The sequence below is a fragment of the Oreochromis niloticus genome, linkage group LG19 (assembly GCF_001858045.2).
Source record: "Oreochromis niloticus isolate F11D_XX linkage group LG19, O_niloticus_UMD_NMBU, whole genome shotgun sequence".
In the NCBI taxonomy this organism is placed as follows: Eukaryota; Metazoa; Chordata; class Actinopteri; order Cichliformes; family Cichlidae; genus Oreochromis; species Oreochromis niloticus.
In genome coordinates, this window is record NC_031983.2 from 24,921,654 (window position 1) to 24,945,319 (window position 23,666).

At 41.9% G+C, this 23,666-nt stretch overlaps 2 protein-coding genes and 1 long non-coding RNA gene across 10 annotated transcripts; 1 reads left to right on the top strand and 2 right to left on the bottom strand.

The window, feature by feature from the left end:
* Positions 1 to 5,790: 5,790 nt before the first annotated feature.
* Positions 5,791 to 8,161, top strand: LOC112843100 (uncharacterized). Its single transcript, XR_003215225.1, has 3 exons — positions 5,791 to 6,581; positions 6,674 to 7,036; positions 7,415 to 8,161. It is a non-coding gene; the product is annotated as an uncharacterized LOC112843100 (long non-coding RNA).
* A 3,267-nt stretch (positions 8,162 to 11,428) lies between these two features.
* Positions 11,429 to 14,251, bottom strand: LOC112843197 (ALK tyrosine kinase receptor-like). Its single transcript, XM_025901244.1, has 2 exons — positions 13,774 to 14,251; positions 11,429 to 13,188 (listed from the first exon to the last, which is right to left on the bottom strand). Exons 1-2 carry the CDS (start codon positions 13,852 to 13,854, stop codon positions 12,127 to 12,129), a joined length of 1,143 nt encoding a protein of 380 aa, XP_025757029.1. The 5' UTR covers positions 13,855 to 14,251; the 3' UTR covers positions 11,429 to 12,126.
* A 1,810-nt stretch (positions 14,252 to 16,061) lies between these two features.
* On the bottom strand, positions 16,062 to 23,215 carry LOC100706817 (uncharacterized). Of its 8 annotated transcripts, none has more exons than XM_025901246.1 (8): positions 22,962 to 23,215; positions 22,131 to 22,214; positions 19,560 to 19,751; positions 18,007 to 19,052; positions 17,837 to 17,906; positions 17,119 to 17,293; positions 16,907 to 16,997; positions 16,062 to 16,753 (listed from the first exon to the last, which is right to left on the bottom strand). In XM_025901246.1, exons 1-8 carry the CDS (start codon positions 23,071 to 23,073, stop codon positions 16,655 to 16,657), a joined length of 1,869 nt encoding a protein of 622 aa, XP_025757031.1. In that variant the 5' UTR covers positions 23,074 to 23,215; the 3' UTR covers positions 16,062 to 16,654. The 8 variants fall into 8 exon arrangements, with proteins under 8 accessions (XP_025757031.1, XP_025757030.1, XP_025757032.1 ...); XM_025901245.1 differs by having other exon boundaries at positions 19,557 to 19,751; XM_025901247.1 differs by having other exon boundaries at positions 16,832 to 16,997; positions 19,557 to 19,751.
* Positions 23,216 to 23,666: the final 451 nt, after the last annotated feature.

Consider the following 23,666-nt stretch of genomic DNA (forward strand, 5'->3'; position numbering starts at 1 on the left):
CACCTCTTAAAGAGTTTTTAACCATTTTTTAAATTATAATAAATAAAGTAAGGATTATATTTTATTATATTTGTTAATGCAACAAAACATCTACTGGACTGCGGAGTAAATGGGGACAAACTTGCAGGATTTAAAAAAAAAAAAAAGACGACCTCTACTATGTTTCCGAGTAAACGTATTATGGAGAGAAAAAGAGCAACGAAATTCAAAGTGCGGCCGACAGGACCGCGTCTGCACGCTTGAAGTACGCATTTCAAGTGCGATTACGTCACCGCCACGCGACGACGCCTGTCCCAATTCAAAGTGCACTTCAAATGCATACTCCAAATGCGCCGTCGATTTCCCCAAATATCAAGCGTGGTCCGGTGGACACTTCGTGGTCCCATATATCCCACAATTCATAGCGCGGCGGTGGGTGTGGATAATTTTTGTCGGCAGAAGGGAGCGGCCGAAGAGTGAACTGTCAAAAGTAAGTACTGAATATTATGTCACTTATTTATGTGCGAATGTTTAAGAACATTAAAACATTGCTGTTGGCCACATGTCAGGAAAGTTATGTGACATTAGTGATGTTTGTACTTTCAGCGGTAACTTGGTTTTATATGCTTTATATTTTCTGAGGTAAGTTGATCTATAGTGTTACATCATATTCTATAAGGATGTTATGTGTTTGTGTACTTTCTGCCCAGTTTGACCCATTTAGCAGAAGTCAGCCTGTTTAAGACTCTGATATCTATTCTGTATGACTTAAAGCAGTTATGACATGGTCTGATTTTCTCACCCAATAAAGGAATATTTAATATATCAGTCTGATCTTCATTCTATCAGAAACAGTTATCACAGCTCGTACATTTTCTTTTTACACATATATGTAAGCATTGAGCCAAATTTAGTAATGCCAACATATTAAAAGAACAATGTTTGTCTCTTATATATAATACATCTGTATATACACTGTCAGAGATACTTGTCTTTGACTGAAGATTTAAGGTGATAGGAAATATAAATAACTGCTACTTGCATCTTTGACCCAGAGTTCAAGCTGATATGTACATATATATATATACACATATATATATCTGGCAATACATATAATATTGTCCATATTATATTAACATTACCACAGTGAGATGACTTTAGTCTCATGAACAACATTAGCTAATTATTATTTACGAACTAATCTTAAAATGACTGTTCGGTACAGAAATGAAGCCCATCTATCATGTTTTACAGTCCTGTGGTCTCAACTAATCAAAGTGATGTCATGACAAAAATGAATGACCAACAAAACATTTTTTCTCCTTCATTTCTGTCAAACAATGCTGTATGAAACGTTTCTCGCGGTTAGTATCATGGTTGCTAGGCAACCTGAACAGCGCGATGAAGGCTAGACCGTCCCATTTCACAAGCCTCTCACTTCCGCACTTCCCGTACTTGTAGTACGCACCGTACGTAGTACGCGTAGTGTGCGTACTTCAAGCGTGCAGACCCTGAATTGGGACACAGCCATTGACAGAAAATGGATTTCCGTGCGCGATCTTCTGCCATGCGCACCCGAGTTACGAGCTTACCGCGGGCGTTTGCGCATGCGCGAATTCCCGTGCATTCGAACGGCTTACCTCAAAGACGTCTTTGATGTGTTACGTCAAAGAAGTCCTTTAATGTGGTCTTCCTTTGATCCGGGAAAGTCCTTAAATAGGAGCCAAGCTAAGTCAAAAGGTTATCACTACCAGAGACCCCCTTGACAGTAGTTACATGTCAAACTTACCACGCTCTTTCAATTCAGAAAGTTTAGCATTTCAGGAAGATTTTAACAGAGAGAATCCGTGTGAAATAACAATGTGTGCAACACAGGATTATAATACTCAAACCCCACTGGTCGTATCAACAGATGAGCTGTTACCGATTATTAAGAACGCCTTCAACAAGCTCTCTGATGTACAGTGGACTTTAATAGAAAATGGAGCTTGGGATTCTGATATTCAAGCAGTTTTGGCTGATATGATTGCTGAAATTATACAGATCACCTCAGCCAACATCTTGAGACGTGCTCTTCCCATCATTCAGAGCGATGCATCTGCAGATATAGAAACAAATCCATCATTTGGTGACTCCATTTCAACCGCTATTGCGAACGTGCTCAACATCCCTAAGCAGATATGTGAGAGTGCTAAGAAGCTGACAGAGATGGTTGAGGAGGAGATTTCAAATAAGGTCAAATTGATAGTCACCCTGGTCAGAGAGAACTCCAATTTACCGCCAGACCCCGCTGTTTACGTCAGTGGAGCAATTCTGAATATTAGAAAACTGCGTGTCATGGTTTCTCATGCACTCTCATGCTTGAAAAGATACGCAAGTAAACTGAAATGCTCGTGCATGGGAAAGGAAAGCGATTCAAGTAAATCTGAATCCAGCAAAGACAGCATTGAGTCCGGCATCTCAGCTGAATTGGCCACCCTGGAGGTTAGTGAGATTCTGACCAAATGGATTCAAGATTCTGATTTTACAGATGATGAATTATCGGATGATGACAGAGATATGGAAAGTGAGCCACCCGCTAAAATAGAGAAACTTTTAGAAAAGAGAGAAAGTTCAGAAAGTGGGGAATGTGCAGAAGTTGAAAGGCAGGCAGAAAGTATTACACCTAAGACCCGAAAAGAAGAAATTGTAGATGACATTGTCAATATTATACTTGACAATCTCCAGTGTTCTGACACTGATTATTCTTGCCACAGTGAGAAATGTACCTCACCCCAATCTAGAGCCAATGTGGGAATCATCTTTGATAAAGTGAGAGAGTTTTTTACCTCACGTGCTCCTTCCGCACCGCAAAAATCCCGCAAACTGCATTTTTCCAAGTTTGCAGGAAAACATTTTAAAAAGATGAAGGGGGAGCTGAAAACAACAGTGAAGAAGAGCAAAAATTATTTTATTAGTCTGTCAAAGGTAACCCACTCCCCTGAAACTGAGAGAACGGGTTCCCACGACAGGATGAGTGTCAACCTCCCAGGTTCAGCATGCGAAACTCCTCGTTCAAATTCTAGCATGTCTGTCCGTGCCCCTTCTAGAAGCTCATCTACTCTGGAAAGCGTGATAAAATCTTCTACTCCGACTAGCTTTAATGTCATCAAATCTAACATTAGTGACATATACAGCGAGTTCACAAAAGCGAAAGAACATGACATTATCCAAGAAAGGCTCGAAAACATTAAAATAAGTGAGAAAGTGAAAAATTTCTCAAGAGAATTGACAGAGAAAATGTACGACCATTTAATGAAAAGTCGTATATACCAAATTCCCACAACTTTTATGGGTAGAAGTCTATCAGACTCTGTCATCTCCAGGACACCACAGCCAGTAGCTGAATCGAGAGTTTATTTTTCTCCTGAAGTCCTCTATGTAATCATAGAAGATGCAATTGGAAAGTTTTTGCAGAAGATTCTGCTTTTGGTTGATGATGAAACAATAGATGAAATTGTTCAGAGCGAAAAAGTGTCTGATGCTGTCCAATATATCCAAAAGGTCAATGCAAAAGGACAGACACGGGCAAAAGACACAGAATCAGACTATTTTCAAAAAAGTGGCAGAGAATCTACAAAACCCTGTCCTTCTAGACCAGCGTCTCTGGAAAAGCAGGTCAAGTCACCAGAGAAAAGCTCAACATCCTCTCGTTCAAGTTCAACACCAGTTCTCAAGAGGATGGAGGAGGAAATGTCTGGAAAGTCAGAGGACAGATTCTCCAAAAAGCTTGAGGACATACCCTCGGAAAAGTCTGAGGAGAAACCCTCGGAAAAGTCTGAGGAGAAACCCTCGGAAAAGTCTGAGGAGAAACCCTCGGAAAAGTCTGAGGAGAAACCCTCGGAAAAGTCTGAGGAAAAGCTCTCAGACGTGTCAGACGAGCTTGTCTTCCAAATTATAGCTGGACTCCTGGTTCAGTACAAAAAGAGCCTAAAAAAGCCTTTGGCTTCAATCCCTAATGAAAAATTAAAAGACATTACTGACCATCTCAAGAACTTGGTGAAACCTGAAATCAGCAGTGAGGGGTCTGTAACAAATCTGAACAAGAATGTGAGTCAGTTGACCAAAAAATTGCTTAAAGGACTCATCAAGGAGCTTGGCTCCCCAGAACAGGTCATGAATGCTGCTTTAGCATGTGATAGTTCATTTGACGATGCTATTTTAAAGCACTTGAAAATCAATTTGGGTGTCCTCACAAGTCCTCGACAAAAGTCCAGAATTGCCAGGTTCTTTTCAGCAGTGGGAAGAGCCATTATGAAACCCTTCAGATGCTGTTTTAAGGGCAGCGATGACTAAAGAGCTTGACTTTTCCACTGCCTTGCTTCTCTCAAAATCTTGAAGCAGAAATTATCCAAAAACTGACTTGAATCAAATCGTCATAGCATCAAATCAGAACTTAATCAAATACAATTGGCCCTAATAGTTTTCCTAAAAAAACTATTATATCTTCACTGTGTTTCCTTTGTGTTTTCCATCGTACCCAGCCAGCCGCAGCAGATGGCTGCCCCTACATGAGTCTGGTTCTGCTGGAGGTTTCTGCTTTTTATGGCAGTTTTTCCTCCCCACTGTTGCCAAGTGCTTGCTCATAGGGGATCATTTGATTGCTGGAATTTTCTAAAGAAGGTGTTTTGAACTGTAAGGTAGAGGTCCTACAGGCCCTCCACCTTACAGTTCAAAACACCTTCAGGAGACTTCTTAGTTAATTGGCACTATAATGAAATAATAAAAATAAAAATAAAAACAAGTTGACTTTTGTTGTGTTTTCTTGATGTCAACCACAAATTTAAAAAATTGTAGTATATGTGTACTCTGCTCATCAGTACTTCTATTTTATAATTTGATATAGTGATCATTCTGTCTTAAAGCCAAACCTTCTGCTCAACTGTTCACAGTAGAAAAGTTGAACATTTATAATGATTGCTGTAAATTTTAGCTTCATATATCAGATACTTTCCTGTTTTTAAATGTTGGTTTAATAACAACCAATATCAGTCTACTTTATTTTATTTTATTTTATTTTATTTTATTTTATTTTATTTTATTTATTTATTTATTTATTTTTTACAAATCTTCCGTTTTCATTTATTTTTCTTGTTTAAATGTTTTTGAATCTTTTGTTTGTTGGTGTCAGTAGCGGTTTTAGATACGGGCGACACGGGCGGTTGCCCGGGGCGGCATCGTGATCGGGGGCGGCATCACGGGCATCGGCAAAAAAATAATAATAAAAAAAAATGCTCGTACTCATGCTGCCCCGACGGCAGCCAGTGCATATTGGGAACGTCATAGGCACCGATCGGTTTTCTATCGCCCATTTGCTGGGAGTAAGGGCGCCCTCCGTTTGCGAGGTGCGCCTGCTGCTTGCGGCACAGGGAGGAGAGGGCGGGCCGGCGGGGGATTCTCTGGCTGGCTGGAGCAGCATCTAATAACCAACTCGCAAAATAAAACAAAATAAAAACAAAACAACAAACACGAAAACACCGGACATTATGATACAGACTTATAATTTGCACCAATGTTTTTTCGAAATTCTATACACGAAAACTGAGCGCGAGAGCCCTCGGTGCGCCTGCTCGCTGCTGAAGTCAAAGTAAACTTTGTCATCTCCGCTACATACAGTCCAGTATATAGAGAGACGAGACGACAAGGCTCCAGTTACAGCAGTGCAAATAAACGAACAATAAATATAGTAGAGTAAGAAAATAAATATACACTTTAGGACTCGGGGTAAAGGGATCAATAACAATTTAAAATTTATAATTTAGGAGGGAGTGTTCCCCCAGGGCGCCAAACAGGCTAGGACCGCCACTGGTTGGTGTGCCTGTTCCAGTTTTTCCAGTTCTAATTTATCTATTTGTTTCTGGAATGTTTCTATTCTGGCTTTTTTTGCAAATGGTGAAAGAAATGCTGGTCAGACCTCCTGAAAGCCTCAGTTCTCAGCCTCAGTTCTCTCAATATAAGTACGTAAAGTGATAACTGGAGAGAGTGTGTCATGCTCCAATGCACGAGAAGGCCAGATTTGGCTTTGATCCATTGTGTGACCCCAGAATTATCAGATGTGATTTGGGTGCTTGTTTGTTTACTGAAAGGGCTCGCCTTTGTAACAGGTAGAGAGAAAAGAGAGCACAGGGGTGCTCAGATTTGTGAATAAGAGGAAATGACTGTCATTTGAAACCTAAAGATTAGTGTTTTGGGCACTATGGTGGCACTAAAAAAATAGTCTGTTCATCTTTTATATACAGGTTATAGATGAGACAGGACTCAAACCTTTTCTGTGTTAAACTTTGACTGTCTCTGTTTTTAACACAGGCAGACTCATAAAATTGGATAATTTCTCTCACCGAAACTGAAACACACTCTTTGATGGCACATTAGTACAATGAGCCACACAGTAGCCGTTTCTCTACCCAAACAGCACCCCCCCTGTGGAGCGAGTATCTGCTCTTAACCCAGAGCTATTTCAGCAACTTCACTGTGTCCAGGGTGTCTGAGCACGCTCAGTGCTGTCCGAGACGGCAGATTGGTGTCTCACCCGGCTCTGCCAGGAATAGAGGAGGATATGTTGGGTAACAGACATTTCAGCATGAGGTTCATTCATTATTCAGTCCTGCTTGCTTTGTATGACTACAAATCCCACATCCTTTTATTTTCTGCCCAGATATCTTCACGCAGCAGTGTCACTTCCTGCATCAGTGCGGTCATTCGGAGAAGTCGACTGCCCTGTTTCAGGCAATGACTGACTTTACCTTCTTCAAGCCTGACAGCGTGCGAGAGCTGTCCACTCCGCAGCAGGTATAATAATAAAAACTCAATTCTGCCCTCCTGTAGTTAAATTTCTGCCTCCCTGAATAAGAATAAGAATAAGAAACAAAAATCACACCACAAAATGGGCAGTGATAGGTCGAGCTCTTAGAGCTGTTCTGGGACAGCGGGGAGGCCAGGGTCGGGGAGCTGGGTGCCAGAGGCTAAAGAGCTTGGATGATCCAACACGAACGAGGAGGTTGGCTACAACCCACTGCAGGTAAAAAACTCACACACACACTTTACGGTGCACGTGCCATTTCATTTATCCATCCATTTTATACTGCCTATCAGGGTTTGGCTCATGAGCCAACAGTTTAAGCAGAGATCCCCAGACCTCCCTCTCTCTCTCTGAGACAAAAAACGGAAAACTCTGCTTGTATGACTGCACCTAGAAATTCTGTCTGTGAAGAGTTATTGCAGTTTGTGTGATCCAAGCTCTCTTTATGGGGATGTCATTAATCTAATCTAATCGTTCTGTTTGTTTCCACAGAGGAGGAAACAAACTAATATAACTTGTTGAAAATGTAAGAGTAGTTAAAATTGAGCCCCTTCTCTTTTTGAGCTTGAGCTTTTTGTCTTATCCTTTCTTCTCCAGTCCAAGACGACCTGATGGGAGAGAAGCTGAGGTTGAGACGTCTGGTTAGCTGCTACGCTCCTTTCCAGCAGCCAACACAGTCTACACCCAGGTTAGAGAGAAGATGGAAGAACTATACTGCACGTTAACAGCTGAACAGCAGCTGAACAGCAGCAAGGAGGGTAAGCTCGCGAGAGCTGACGCTGACTCAAACAGGCCCTGTGCCAGCAGGGTCGCTGCTGAGTGTGAGGCGTTGGCCGTGCAGCAGGCGGCACTGCTAAAGTACCACAACAGCGTCGCTGTGTTTCCTCTGGTGACACTGAGACAAACGCTGACATCGGCCCTCCCAGTCTGGACCACCAGCGTCCCTCTCTGGAGCATTTATCTACAGGTCAGGCTAATAAAAGCACATTTTTCCTCATTCTTCTCTAGATGTGTTTCTCAAAGCCTTTTGAGCCCTGACCTTATTTGTTTATTTTGGCCTGACTGACAAACATCAGACAGCAGGATCACATCAAATTTCACATATCATTTATATCCTTGTTTCCAAAAAAGTAAAACGCCATGTAAACTACAAATAAAAACAGAAGGTGATGATTTTGAAAATATTTACAAAAACTACATTTAAATAGCTCATTTCAAAAAAGGGTTCGGTGTTTGTTTCTAATATTAATCTAAAAGCAAACAGGATGATTTGTCTTAAATGCATTTATGCTTTTGCTTCTAACCTTGAGACAACAAAACTGATCAAAATTCAGTTATCTAATAAAAACAAAAAACAAAACCCGAAGTGATTAATTTTTGATGAGACAAAGAAAAGATTAGTGCGAGCAGGGAAGTTTTTCCTCTGGGAGAGCCAGTTAGAAAGTGGTTTTAAAATAGTGCTTCATGCACTGGCTGACGTGTGGCACGCTGATGAATTCTCAGCAAAATCTAATCATCATCATCAGAGAGTCATGATAATCAAAAACCTAATACAAAATCACTGGAATACTGCACGTATGAGCACACAGCTGCAGAATGAGCTGCTCAATTTTAACGCCTGAATTATGTTTGCAGAGCAAACAAGCTTCCGGATGTCTATAGTTAACATTTTTTTTCTAAGAGAGGTAATCTTATTTGAGTTAATTTGATTAAGTTGGCTGGGAACTTCAAAGACGGAAACAGAGAGAAAATACGGCTGTTATATAGTAATTTATTAATTTTGCCGAATGTCTTCTGAAGGGCAATGTACAGCTTTTTACCAGAGCCATAGTACAATACTTCATAATTACAACATTTACAGGTGCAGTTGGGTTTGTCTTTTTACATCAAACGACGGGGATGAGCAGTGAAGGGAGCACAGAATGAATAAAATGCAGTTTAACACAGACAAAGCAAAAACAGTGTTCATTAGCCAATACCGAGCTCGCCTGCAGGAACGCATTTATCACCGAGCATCATGACACTCACACGACGGCTCATCGTCTCTTTACAGCAGATGGACTGACAGCAGAATACTGTCAAGCAAAAAGCGTAAAAAAATATCGTCATTAATTCACCTAAATATCAACACACTCGTGGCATCGTTTGATAGATACGCCAAACTGAAAGAGGCAGATGGTAAACACAGACTATGCGGGTGAAAATGAGCGGTTCTGGGTTTCATTCACATGTGGAGCGAAAGCAGTTTGTACTTAAACTTTTCTCTCAGACTCATTTGTATTCCACAACAGCCATCTTATAATAGAAAAGATAAAATATGCAAATTTAAGAACGTGGAGTGCCTCGCGATGGCAAATTGAAGGTTAAGATTGATTCAGCAATATCCACTGTTTCTATAGCCAGACGAAACAAAAAAAGAGGGACAGAAAATAAAAAAGAAAACCAAGATGTGAATTAACGCTCAGTGCTTCATTTATCCAACTATTCCACTTAAAAAGTGTCGCTGCTGTAACAAACCTTTTAGAATATTTAGTTAACTTCTTTTTGTAAGGAGTTTCTTCAAATAAAATCTTGCAGTGTTTAAAAAAACAAAACAAAAAAAAACAGAAATATCTGCGTCAAAACGAATTTGTTTGGATCTGGAGAAGCAGTAATAATTTATAGAGCGTATGTCTGTGAAGGTTCTCAGTCATCCAGGTCATCGTAGTCAAAGGAGTTTGCAAAGAAAAGCGTCTGGACTTCTTTAAGTTGCTTGAAGACGTTTCACCTCTCATCCGAGAAGCTTCTTCAGTTCTAAGGTCAAATGGCCGAGAGTCCCAGATTTAAACCCAGTGGGAGTATCCCCCCAAGGAGGGACAAAGGACCCCCTGGTGATCCTCTAATCACATGCGCCAAGGTGTGAAAGCGGGTGTGGGACCTAATCAGCCAGGGTTTCGGGTGAGCTCATTGTGAAACCTGGCCCCACCTTGTCATGTGAATTCCTGAGGTCAGATGGCCCAGGATGTGAGTGGGCGTTAAGGCGTCTGGGGAGGGAACTCAAAACTGGATTATAGATGGCAGACAGTTGGTGTCGTAAACCACCGCCTCTGTTCAAAGATGGTCGCTCACAGTGGACATAGATGGCCTCTTTCACTCCTCTTTCAAACCATCTGTCCTCTCTGTCCAATATGTGAACATTGGCATCCTCGAAAGAGTGACCTTTATCCTTAAGATGCAGATGGACTGCTGAGTCTTGTCCTGTGGAGGTGGCTCTTCTATGTTGTGCCATACGCTTGTGAAGTGGCTGTTTGGTCTCTCCAATGTAGAGGTCTGGGCATTCCTCGCTGCACTGTACAGCATACACCACGTTGTTCAGTCTGTGTTTTGGAGTTTTGTCTTTCGGGTGAACCAATTTCTGTCTGAGTGTGTTGCTGGGTCTGAAGTACACTGGGATGTCGTGCTTGGAGAAAACTCTCCTGAGTTTCTCTGATACACCGGCTACATAGGGGATGACAACGTTGTTGTGTCTGTCTTTCTTATCCTCCCTCGCTGGTGTCTGATCTTCTTTTCTGTGCATCTTTGCTGACTTTATGAACGCCCAGTTAGGATAACCGCATGTTTTCAGTGCTTCCTTTACATGTGTGTGTTCCTTCTTTTTTCCCTCAGGCTTAGAGGGAACATGTTCTGCCCGGTGGTGTAGGGTCCTAATTACTCCAAGTTTGTGTTCCAGAGGGTGATGGGAGTCAAAGAGGAGGTACTGGTCTGTGTGTGTGGGCTTCCGGTAAACTTCAATGTTGAGGTTGCCATTCTCTTCAATGTGCACAGCGCAGTCCAGGAAAGGCAAACAGTTATCCTTTGTGTCTTCCCTGGTGAACTTGATGTTTTTATCCACAGCGTTAATGTGCGCAGTGAAGGATTCCACTTCTTGTGTCTTGATTTTGACCCAGGTGTCGTCTACATATCTGTACCAGTGGCTGGGTACTCTCCCTTCAAAAGAGCCAAGAGCCTTTCTTTCCACTTCCTCCATGTAAAGGTTGGCTACAATAGGTGACACAGGGGAGCCCATGGCACAGCCATGTTTTTGTCTGTAGAAGCCTTCGTTGTATTTGAAGTATGTTGTGGTAAGGCAGAGGTCTAACAGTGTGCAAATCTGATCGGGTGTGAAGTTGGTCCTGTCTTCCAAGGAGCTGTCTTCTTGTAGTCGTTTTCTGACAGTCTCCACTGCCTCCGTGGTGGGTATGCAAGTGAAGAGGGAGACTACATCAAAGGACACCATGGTTTCATCTGGATCCAGGGTAAGTTTCTGGACCTTGTCGGTGAAGTCGGTGGAGTTCTTGATGTGGTGTGGGGTGTTCCCCACGAGAGGTGCGAGGATGGTAGCAAGGTGTTTCGCAATGTTATAAGTGGCTGAGTTTATGCTACTGACTATGGGTCTGAGTGGGACCCCTTCCTTGTGGATTTTAGGAAGTCCATAAATGCAGGGTATGGCATCCCCTGGATAAAGGCGGTGATATGTGAGGCGGTCAATGATTTTGTCCTTTTCAAGATCTTGAAGCCACTTCCAAATAATAAATAAAGAGATGAATAAATAAACAAGCAGGCAAGCAAACATCAACAACCACATTTTTTCCCAGTATTCTTCTTCTTCTTATTATTATTTTTATTATTATTATCATTTATTTTTTTTAGTAGAAATGTCTCTGGTAATCCAGCGTCACCTCCTGTGATATTCTTGAAAAATAGTCTGATACAAGCTATTTACCACGCTGCATTTTTTTTTCTTTTCCCAAAGTGATGAGGAACAGTGTGAGGGCTCTGCAGAAGAATGACACATGTGGCTGGCAGCTACAGTCAAACTGATCACCAAAGGTTGAGAGTCAAAGTCTGGCAAAATATAGAGATTTATTCCTCCTCATAGTCTGTTTCTGATAGTCGTGAAGCCTCCTCAGTCGAACATTAGCTTGACCTCTCCTAGTCACAATCGTGTGGAAAGTCTTCCAGGTGATTCTCAGTTTTCTCACTCAATCGCTCCAATGTTGAAAAAATACATTTTCTTTTTTTTATATTCTCAAAACTATGTTTGACTCTACATTTTGCCTCCCAAAGCTTTTTAGTTCTCCGATGTGCTTTAGCATCCACTGGGGTTTGAACACACCTCAAAGGTTCTGGTGTAAAAAGCCCGTTTTAGAGAGATGGGTTCTTTCCAAAATGGTGGGACGGGAGGAGTGGTGAAAAATAGTCTCTCACGGCACAGTGTTTCTTGCTGTGTGACTCGCACAGTCTCCAAAGACGGGGCCTGAAAAAGAAGACTTTCTGCGCAGGCCTGTGGGCTAAAGCACAGTGGCGTTGTGGCCCTCCATCCTGGGCAGCCGTGGGTCCTGAACCGTCCCCATCGTAACTAGCAGTGGGCGGCTATCCTCGGGTATACCTGACTGACCCATGGACACTGACGTAGGAATGGGTCCCCCCCTCTGGTGGGCTGCTGAGGAGGGCATGCTGCCCTGCTGGGGTGGAGGAGGTGGGTTGGCGTTACTGTGACTGGACTCCATGGGGAGGCCTTGCTCCTGGTAGCCGTATCCGATGGTGCCACAGGGGAAACGTCTCAGTCTGTAGAGGGGGACTGGGGGCAAGGCGGCTGAATCTAAAAGTAGGGGAGACTGGGCAGCGGGAGGAGGTGGAGGGGGTAGCAGAGGTCTGCATAGACCCTGCTGCTGCTGCTGATGGTGCCGCAGTTGGAGTTGGTGCTGCTGCTGGAGCTGAGGCTGGAATTGCTTGTGCTGGTGCTGGAGACCTAACGCCCCGGCCACCTCAGCCACTGTCCGGTCCACGTGCTCCTGCCCCTCTCCAGGAACCCTGCCACTACTGCCTCCTGCTCCGCCCACCCCTCCTTGCCTCTGCTGTTGCTGCTGTTGCTGCTGCAGGAACCACGAGCTGTACGTAGGGTTCCACAGACTGCTGCTTTTCCCAGTGTGGGCGTCCTTCTCTGAGGGGTGGCCCTGGGCGAAAGCCAGGTTGATGTGTCCTCCCTCTGAGCTGGGCTGGGTGGTGACATGAGGTCCCTTGGCAGTGAGTGTGGCGGGGGCAGCAGAGGTGACTGTGTTGGTGGTCTGTGTGTGAGGGTGCTGGTGCATGTGGAGGTATGGCTGGGGCTGAGCCGATGGTTGTGCTTTGGCCTCAGACGCTGTGCTCGTCACAACAACGTGCTCCCCTCCTCTCCGGTTCTCCTCTGTGGGGTAGGCGGGAGGTGGCTGTGGAGCCTCCCCATCGGGCACCTGGGGATTCACCAGCACAGTCGGAGCTGAGGGGTCATCGGGGCGCATGGGGGCATGTTCCTCCTCCTCGGGTACTGGCCCATACTCGATAGGCAGAGCCACGTTCACCACATCGGGGTCCTGAAAGATTGAAAGATCATGGCTGTGGATGAATGGTCAAAACAGTTACTTCCTTTGTCTAATACTTTTCCCTGGAAAATGTCATGAGGTCGAGCAGAGAATTAACGAGAAGGAAATTACGGAGAACTGCAGTGCGCTGACAATTTGGCTGCACTAACAGTAATGAAGGGCAACAATGTCCCAGCAAGCAGATTCTAACAAAGTTGTGGAATATTCACAGTTCGCCTGTGGGTTCAGCAAACTGAAAGCTGTGCATCAACAACTTATGGCATAAGATGCAGCAGCAGTTTACATTATAATCTCAGCCACTCGTCAGCTGTACTGATTGATTCTATCGTCCTGCAGAGTGGTCCGACAGAGCAAGTAGTCCACTACTGCAGATTATGTCTTCCTCTCAGATGGAACTTTTCATGCACACATACGCTTTCTTATGCTCTGTACAAACTTGTGTTGTGTAATCAGTCTTTGCATGCCGAGAGCTTATAGTAAACAATCAGTCACAGTTAGGTTGTTTCCTCTGATTGTTCAGCCCTAATCAGTGCCTGCATGACAGTCAGGTTCCCACACGGTGCTCCGTTTAGTTACCTGTAAGCAGTAGTCGATTCTCTCCAGGATGGTTGAGAAGTTGGGCCTGTCTTCAGGCTGGTGCTGCCAACTCTGAGTCATTATACGGTACCTGAAATGCACATGAACGAGCAGAAAACACGGAGTGAAAACACTTTCTCCCACTCCATGCAGGGAAAGCAGAGACTCTCCAGCACTGTCGCTCCAGCTGATTTAATGCATGCTGGGTAAATCTCCTTTGACTAAATATTCTTAATAGCTTGTATTTTTTTTATTTTATTTTATTAGGTTTTTGTAATGCAGATTTAAAGTGTAACCTCCCACCACTGAGAGCTATTGTTAAATGGGCGATATAAATTACAGGAGCGAGTTTTAGTGATGTTAAATCCTGAGTTATTTTAATTGCTGATTAAATTTCACTGTGGCTTTCAGAAAAACTTCAGTTTGATAGAGCACTTAAGGGATCTGCCTATTCTGAGAGAACAAAAAACAACAACAACAACAACACACGTTTACAGTGAAGAGAACATGAATAAGATTTGGGGAATATGTCAGCTAATGTCAGCTGTGGCCACCAGGTTGAAAGTGTAGCTCGATGTGTGTTTATGTCTATCGTAGGGGTAGGAATATAACGCGTTAATTGCGATTAATTAATTTGAAAAAAAAAAATAACACGTTAAAAATAACATATTTAATCGCACTTTGCATTGCAAGCAAAAGGGAACTTTTTTCAATGCATGATTTCCTGCTATACTGATTACACTAAGGCACACATCGGAGCTACGTTGCTAGGAAGCTACGTCGGAGGCAAATTTCATTTCAAAACACAAATTTCATTTCAAAGTACATTTGCGCTTGAGGGCAATTTTTCTTTTTCTTTTTATTATTTTTATTTATTATTTTTATATATAGATAGAGATGTAGATAGACAGATACATAGATGGATAGTGGTGTAGTGGTAAGACTCCACGCCTTTGGAGCGGGAGTCGCATGTTCAAGCCCAACCTGGGGAAAGTAGCTAGGGAACTAACTAGGGACTGCTCTCACGGCTAGAGGTACAACACACATGCTACGGCAAGGGGGAGCCAGGACGCCAGGTTAGGGGGGAGTTCATCTCCTCCACCGAAGATTTATATAGACGGATCAAGTGTGATCATGTCATGGCAGGAGAATAAATAGAATAAATCATTAACAAGAATCAGGAGGCGATAGAAGGAAGTGAAGTGTGCTGTACTCTTCCCGTGGCCGGCAAGAAGAGTCAGGTCCACAGTTCCTCCAGGATAAGGCAGGGGTGTTTATGGTCCACTACTGCATGTTATGACTAGTAGTATGACTTTAAAATATCAAGTTTATACTTGATATAAACTTGTTTCAATTTGGGTGGCCAAGATCCAAAGAAAACTGTTGTGTTTGGTTTGCCATAACCAAAGGCAAGATCCCAGAAAATCTTTTACTGACACCTTCTTGGTCATGTTGCGTTTCTACGTCAGCATCAGAGGATCATTGGCGCCCCTATCATATTTATGTGTGTAAGAATAAATTAAACTAGAACAGCTTTGAGCTACCTAGCGTGGTCTACTCTTTATCTAAACTATCAACACGCATCTATTTATCCTCTATGTGTTTGCGACTGTGTCGTAAACCTTTTTTATTTTATTTTAGTTAGCAGTAACGGGCTGTTATCAAGACATCTTGTGAGACTTGATCGATGAAGAAAGAACTCTGAACCATTGCCTCCAACTGTGCTTTCAGCCTTGTTGAAGCTTCAGGTCAGCAGCTGCTCTCCAGACATTCTCCTTCTGTTAAATTTCGAGTTCCATCTTTGATTAGTAGCTTCAGCGAGGTGACTCACAGCCTGAGCTACCAAGCAGCCTTCAACCATAAAGGTTTCACTGTCGCCAGTGAGATACCGTTATGTTGTTATGTCGTAAATTTACGTCCATAAAGTAACATTATACTGTGGTTAAGAAATTGGTATACTACCGTTTATTCACGGTATGTCACTGTAAGCCCGCTGCAAGGTAATTACAACTGCAATATATTTACCAGTAACTTTACCGTTATCACGCATCATCAGTACCAAAAATATGCATCTCTGCTAGAGGATACCGTGTCCCAACAGGCGGTCATTTACTATTTAACACATCGTAATTTAAGGAAACAGTAACATACTGTAAGAGACTGGAGGGTTTTAAAAAAAAAAAAAAAAAAAAAAAAGTACCATTCAGTTATTTATAGTTATATAGAAACATATATACCCACTATCGATCGAGTGATTGAGATAGATAGACACACACACACAAATAATCCATGTGCTTCACACCACTTTTTATTTCTGTTCTGATTTTTCCCTGCTGAAATACACATTCCCACAATCAAAAACTGAAAAGAACTGAAAACATTTTCATTGAGGAAGCTTTTTAATAAACCATGTAAGCCATTATTTTCTCATATGGTTGTACAAACAAAAACGATATGTCATATCCATATCATGGCAGACAACATATGCTCAAGTGTTAGGTTCCTCAGTTATATTTTGTAGGGTCTTAAACCTACAATGTGAAGTGCCTTGGCAGTCATTTTGTTGGCACCATACAAATAAACTGAATTGTAATGAATATAATATCAAGCCCCACCTTTATATACACTTTAACCAAAATACTGGCTCACACCACCAAATCAATGCACAAAACAGGGTCCACAAGGAAATGGATGAGCATGTGTGGTGTGAAGGAACTTGACTGACCTGCACTGAACCCTGATCTTGCTTTGTGGACTGAGTTCATTGATTTGTAGGGTGAGCCAATACATGTGACAATTAAAGTGTAAGTAGCTGAAATAATTTTCAACAAACGGGTAAAAGGAGGAAAAAAAAAATCAAAACTGTTGCACTCAAAAAAACCTATTGGACAGAGACAGCGTCTTGCAAGATGGCGAGAGAGCTCGTCTTCATTGTTGTTCGTCTTGTGTAAATGTCCAGAAAGCATGGGCCATGGATCATCTGTGGAGACACAGGTAACAACACATTGGTCACTTAAAATCATACAAGAAATTGACTAAAAATGGCAAAAACAGTTACCTAATTTGAAGTTTTCCACTCAAATTCAGTAAGCCGCTGGAGGAAAGTTGTGACATGAGGGTTAATGTGAACAACCTTTCGCTTCACAATGGTCCCAGTCCTTCTGCTTGTCCCAACCTTGGAGGTACATTTTGTTCCCTCTTCAGGGTTTATCCTTACAAAAAACCTTATAACACGCCACAATAAATAGTAACATACAGTAACACTGAGTTGTGATCTGAAATAATGAGTTACCTAGGGATAATATATTCATTATCTATCACTATTAGCTAACTGTTCAAACATACCTCTGAATTAGTTCCAATGTTGCACACGCTGACTCCTGGTATTCCAGGTTCAATACATAGAATGAACCAAAGAAGACTGACATCGCATCAGCAAAGGTGTTCTCTTTGTCCAGCTCAACAATTACACGCCCCTCTGCACTCACCATCCAGCAGGTGGTGGTCATTAAACTTTGTCCTTAAATGTATAGGGGCAACATGTTGTCATTATGCAACATAAAATAATTTCAATTCTTCACTTCTTCACACTGTCTAGATAGTCATAAAGCAAATAGCTACGTACAGTTAATTATTAATGGCCTTATGTACATAAGTCTGTTTTAAAATATTATAATTGTACATAATTGGGAATTATTCTGCACATTAAACACACTTAACAAAGAGTCAGCCCAATTAAATTACCCGAGATGAATCAACTGTATGGTTATTTTGGAGCTTATAGTTTGTGCTGCTGTTAAACTTTACAGTATTGACTTCAGTATTTCTGCTGTTGGTGTAGCTAGACTACCATGTTGATCAGTAATATGTAATGTGAAATTTGATATTGTTACTTTGCTGGGTTCACTGAGACACATGTCCGACAACCTTGGTTTATAAAGGAAATTACAGAAATTTGAGCTAACAAAACAGAGACTGGATACCTGTGTCCACAAAAAGCTCCTGTGACAAACAGAAATTTTAATATGGTCTAATCAGCTCTATTTCATATATGACTGCTTACCAAGCATAATCAGCCTTGGAGTGATTGGCAGGTTGCTCTCTGCTTCAAGGGACATCCTGGTAGATGTTTCCTGCCAGAAAAAGGACCAAGACATTTTATGTAACAAAAACACCCAAAAACAGGACAGCAAGCAACAGCATTAAACCTACAGCTGTATGAAAAAAGCTTACATCTGCTAAGACAAAGAGGGAGTCTTCATCTTCCTTGTAATACTTCATCATGAGAAGTATGGCTGCTGTGCCAACCTTGTTGTTGGTCAAAACTCCCTCACTTTCTATCTGCTGGATGAGTGTCCTTATACCAAGGTTCCATTTGAGCTTCTGGCTGGAGAAATAGTTAATAATCCTTCTGCCTTTGGTTATGAGGGCCTGACCTAAGCGCTCACTGATATCGATGCCTGTGAGTTTGTAAAAGTGGTTCGAAAGACCTTTCTGAGTAAATAAGAATGGCCACTGCTCCTGAATTTCAGCTACTGAAAGTGAGGGACAACTGTTGATAAGCTGCCGCTGAGAAATATATGTGAGGCACATGAAGTCATCCACATCAGGTCTCTCCACAGCTCCAGGTCCTTCTGAATTAAAAACTGTTAACAAGATGTGCTTCTTTTCCTCTAAAGAAGCTGGCGTTTCCCCCTCAGGAAGGTCAACTGGCTGCCAATTTATACAACCATAGCTATCAACAAGGCATCTAACTTTTTTAGGTGAGGTTGCACTACTGTTGGGACTGCAGTCTTCCTCATTCCTGGTTCTCTTTGTTTGACGAAGTCTATGTGTTGTATTATCTCGATTAACATGTTCAACTCTAGATTTGATGCTTCTTAGTAGTGAATAATGTCCACAACCCAGTCTTTCTCCCTTGTCAGTAAAATCTGCAAATGTCTGAGGGTATCTGTTTACAATGATTTTAGCAACTTCTTCACAAGATGCACGTTTAGGGTTCGTGCAGTGAACTTGCATGGCCTCCACAACAATTCTGACCATACTTCTCCTGTCCTCTGGATGAGCTCTGTCTCCTCTTGTGATTGCATGCGACAGTCGGAGTGGAAATCTTTCCCAAGGAATCTGTAAGTGTGAGACCCAAGAGCTGGAGTAATGGTTGTACATAGTGGTGGACGTGGAGGAGGAGGGGTGAGGTGGATGGCTTGATGTTTCAGCTGATGCAGCAGGGCATGGCTCCAGAGTAATGGTGTCATTCAGGTTCTCTGGTCTGTTGCCATCTAAAAAAAATAAATAAATAAAGATCATTGGAAAAGCTACCTTAAAAAGCTACTATGTCAACAAATATGTCCTCACTAAAAGATGAACCCTTCAATTAGGATTAAGTAGTAACAGAAAGGCAGTTTTGGGGACCTTGTCTGAAGATGAAAAGAAGCAATCCCAGGACTGCAAAAGAACTACAAACTCAAGGTCTTGCATTGAAAAGAGCTTGAGTCAATATATTTGACAGTATGTCACAATTTCAAACCCTTAGTTGTACCACTACCAATGAAAGGTTAATGGTGTTAGATTTAGTGTCCACTTTTGTTTATGTTTTCCGTGTTAATTATCTACCAGACAATGTGAGCCCCAAAACGCTCTTCAATATTATACTGTCAAAGTACATGTGTAGTATGGTGAAGAGAAAAAAAAAAGCTACTCAAGCTAATCAGTGACATATGAGTCTATGAGTGACCTTCAAATCATAGACTCAAGTCTATGAGTTGTACAGAACCTACACAAACCTCCTTTAAATGCAAGAAGTAGTTTACGTATTTGAATTGGTGTGAGAAAGGGTTTGAGATCTTCCGCCTCCACAAACAAAAGGTCACTTTTTTGTTGTACGCCGATAACGTCCGTCAGATGTTCTACAATGCAGATTATTTTCTCTCTGTCTAGTGTCGGCAGGAGGCTTGTGAGTTCCTCTTCAATCTCCATCCCTGAAAAAGAATTAAGAGGAAACTGAATGGTGTAGGGAGACAACAAAAAGGCCTGCCATGTTATAAAGTGGTAGTGGGTAATAATCCATCAGACTGTCAGCATTTACACAAACACTTCTTTCTGTAGGGCAACGCAAGCAGTGAAGTCCAAGGTCAATGAGAAGTACTGAGTGATGCAACTCGAGCACAAAGTACAATCCAGAATCGTTAACAAGTATAACAGCTATCTTCCCAAACACCAAGCCATCATCAGTGTCATCTACAATGGAAACATAGGCTTTCACATACCTTTGTAGACAACTGCTGACACATCCAAAGTGGTCTGATTAGTGCAGCCGGCTTTTGCCACAGCTTCTTGAATGACAGCATTGTAAAGATGATGATTATAATCACTTGCTTCTCCAGTGATTTGAACTGTAGGTGGAAACAGTTGGCCCACTCAGAGGTAGGACTGCAGTAACTGATGCCGTTCTGTCAGAGTCTTGCATAAGTTGACAAAGTTGTGCACTGTTCTTGTACATGCTTTGAAATACGAGTGCTTGCTCTCAAACCTAAGGGTCCACAAACGAATGAGTGGTCCAAAGTGAAGGATAAGCTCTGCATAATGTAACAAATAGTGATGTTTAGCTTTTAAAGCTTTGTCAGGAAACCTACTGTGTCTCAGATGTATATAGTCCTCTATCAGTATCTTTAGGTAGGCAATGTCATTGTGACTTATCTTGGGGGCACATACAAGATCAACAATGTCTCTAAGTTTAAGGCATAACTGCCAAACCTCACCATCCACAGGATGTTTTCTCTTTTCACCAATGTACAGAGGCAGAAGTCGTAGAAGACACCAGTTCTGTGCTGCTGAACCCCCCAGCCTCTGCCCTGGTTTCACCTCACATGGCTTACTTAAAGCATCACTTCCTACGTGTTTGAACTGTACAATTGCTCTGTTTAACTGGTTGTATGTGAAATGCCCTTCCACTTGCACAAGGGTATCAATATATAGCGAAAAGGCACTGGAAACCACTCCTTCAAATAAATCATGGCCCAAACATGGAGGTAACCCAGAGCACACATGGAAGTACTTCAGTGAATTAAACACAGAGTCAAATTTAATGCCATTCACAACCGAGTAGTCACTTGTAGAGAGGACCTCAACACTGTCTTTATAGTTATCATCTGTTCTCTTTTGTCCAAGTGATAGTGGATCATTGATAAAGCTTTCCCTGTTGATTAAGCAGTATCTGCAAAAATGTTTGCCGCAGCTGAAATTCTCAGTGAAACCACCTATGCAGCGGGAACCCAGATTGTCTCCTAAGATGGCTATCAAAGCTGCCTTCATTATGGTTCCATCCTCTACCAGAACCCCTGTCTCTTCCATATCTTTAAGGTCTGCAATAAGACGGGAAAAAAACTTTGTCATGGCCAAAAGTTTTGAAGTCAGTGTTCCTGCAAAGCAGAACAAGTTGCATTGCATCAACAGAGGACCGGTTGTATGGCAAGATCTCACCTAGAGTCATGTACACTGCCAGGATTTTATGTTTCTTTTTGCCAGACCCTAATGGATTAACCACTTCAAATGCATCTTGGTAGAGAATGAGTGACAGAGATGATGGATAGTGCTGTAAAAGTGCATTATCCTTGACATTTTGACTATCTGACACATCCTCTAAAACCATGTCTGGTGATCGGCGTAGTTTTGACTGTTTGTACTGTTCCCGTATTGTGGGTTGTCTCAAGAGAGACTTCAGTGTTTCTTTAATTGGTACATACTGAAAATAACGCTGTTTGCCTGTACTGTCAGATCCTAAAAAAATTTGAGTGGGTTCCACATAACTGAAATTTTCTTTGAAAAATGTCTTCCTTGTTTTGTCAGATCTCAACACATCTTTATTGTACAGTGTTAAGAGATCATTCTGTGAAAGTTCCTGAATGATGTTATCCACTTCTGCCTGTGGAATATTAAATACAGACAGTTTGTCAGACAGTTTTGCCAGAACATCGTGCACTGCACAGCTGTGAAGATCCTGAAATTCCTCTATGATGCACTGTATAGTGCTGGTTGGCAAGAGCATTTTAGCCTGCATTTTTAAATAAAATAAAGCCAATCGATCTAGAGATAAATCTTCATCAGTAGTATTGTGCTGTGAATCCCTGTCTTCTAATAGATTAACTGTGTCCTGTCCTTGTATTATGGCAATTTCACCAATTTCTTGTTGCCTTGACTGCTGAACTGTCTGCTTATGTTTTCGAGAAATATGGCTGGAAAATGATGTTCGGACACTGAAGTATTTAGAGCAACCTTCAAATGGACTTAGTACTTTTTTCCCGTCTTTGATGTGAAATCTGAGATGGGCACAGAGAGTTGTGAAGTTTTGTGCAGCATACCCACATCCAGGAACTTGACAGCTGAGGTCACCAGTGAACTTACAGAACTCCTCCTCAGTGGTCTCCCTTCTGGTTCTGTGATTCCTAGGCATATGTGAACGAAAGGCAGGAAATGTTCTGAACGTGGCAAGACAGTTCTCAGTTCCACAGGAAAACGTATAGTTAGCTACATGTTTGTGGCTTTTAACATGCAAACTGAACAATATAAATTTTCGTGCACGGAAGCCACAAAATTTACAAATAAACATAGTTGCAAAAACTTCAATGACAAATTACCTATCCAAAATGACATATGCAATGCAATGCAAAAAAAAAAATTGGAAAAAAATTGGAAAAATAAGAGTATTGTCAATAGGGACCAAGTCCCAGTTTTGACACGATCAACATTATTCGCAAAAGGCTTCAATAAACAGAAAATGTGTGCCGACAAAAAGCACAGTAAAGACACGTGAGCAGTGTACGAAAATGAAAAAAATATTTGAGCTCGATGCTTGAATGAGTTTAGCCTGACTTAGTCAGCACCCCGCACCGTACAGGTAGTACAAGCACACCTGAAAACACTGACCATTTACCAGCTTTAAGCATGGTAAATGGGCGCAACCTCGTTAGTTCGCCGATTCACCTGTTGCAAACATCCATGTTTCTATCAAGTCTCATAAATTCATCGGCAACTATTACCTAACTAGTCTTTTGAGTCTCCACATTCATAGCTGTTGACATTTTGTCTTAGCATTTGATTGAAAATAACCTGGCACGGTAGCTGAAAAATCAAACCAAACAGCAATAAGAACACATTTCTGACTTCTCTCGAATAAGTGAAAAAACACTTACCTTCAGACTGATTAGCTGGTGTCAATCCAACTTTAATGTTTCCCATGTCAGTCCGTTTTAGGGAAAAAGTGTTAAGTTTAGATGTTTCATTTACTTTGAGATACTCCCGCATTTATTGGATGAGAAATTTGGAGTCTAGCAGAGTTGTCACGAATAGCATACGATCTTCAGATATAATCCAATCAACCGTCCATTTAACCTGACTGAACTCCATCCAGTTACCTCTGACTACTTCTAAGTTGCACATCTTAACGGTCCGTAAGGCTACGTCCACACGTACACGGGTATTTTTGAAAACGGAGATTTTCCGTTTTCGTTTTTAAAAATAATCCCGTCCACACGTAAACGCAGAAATGAAGGAAAACGCTGCTAGGAACATGCCAAAGCAGCAGGTGGCGATATATTCCTAACCGTGTAGAAATGTTGGCCAATCAGAAGTCTAGGAGCCTCGGTGGGAAATAGTAAACAAAGATGGGGCATAGAAGCAGAACCGAGTCGTATGTGTGGAGGGACAGTAACTGTGTGTGTATATGTAAGCATTTAAACACTGCAGAGAGTACAATTAACGGTAACAGTATTGTAGAAATTAATTTCACCGAAACAATAACGTGGCGCACAGTGTGACGTCAAAAAAGGCGCACACTTATGACGCTGCGTTTTCTCCGTTTTCCTCGTCCACACGTAAATGCAAAAACGGAGTTTTCG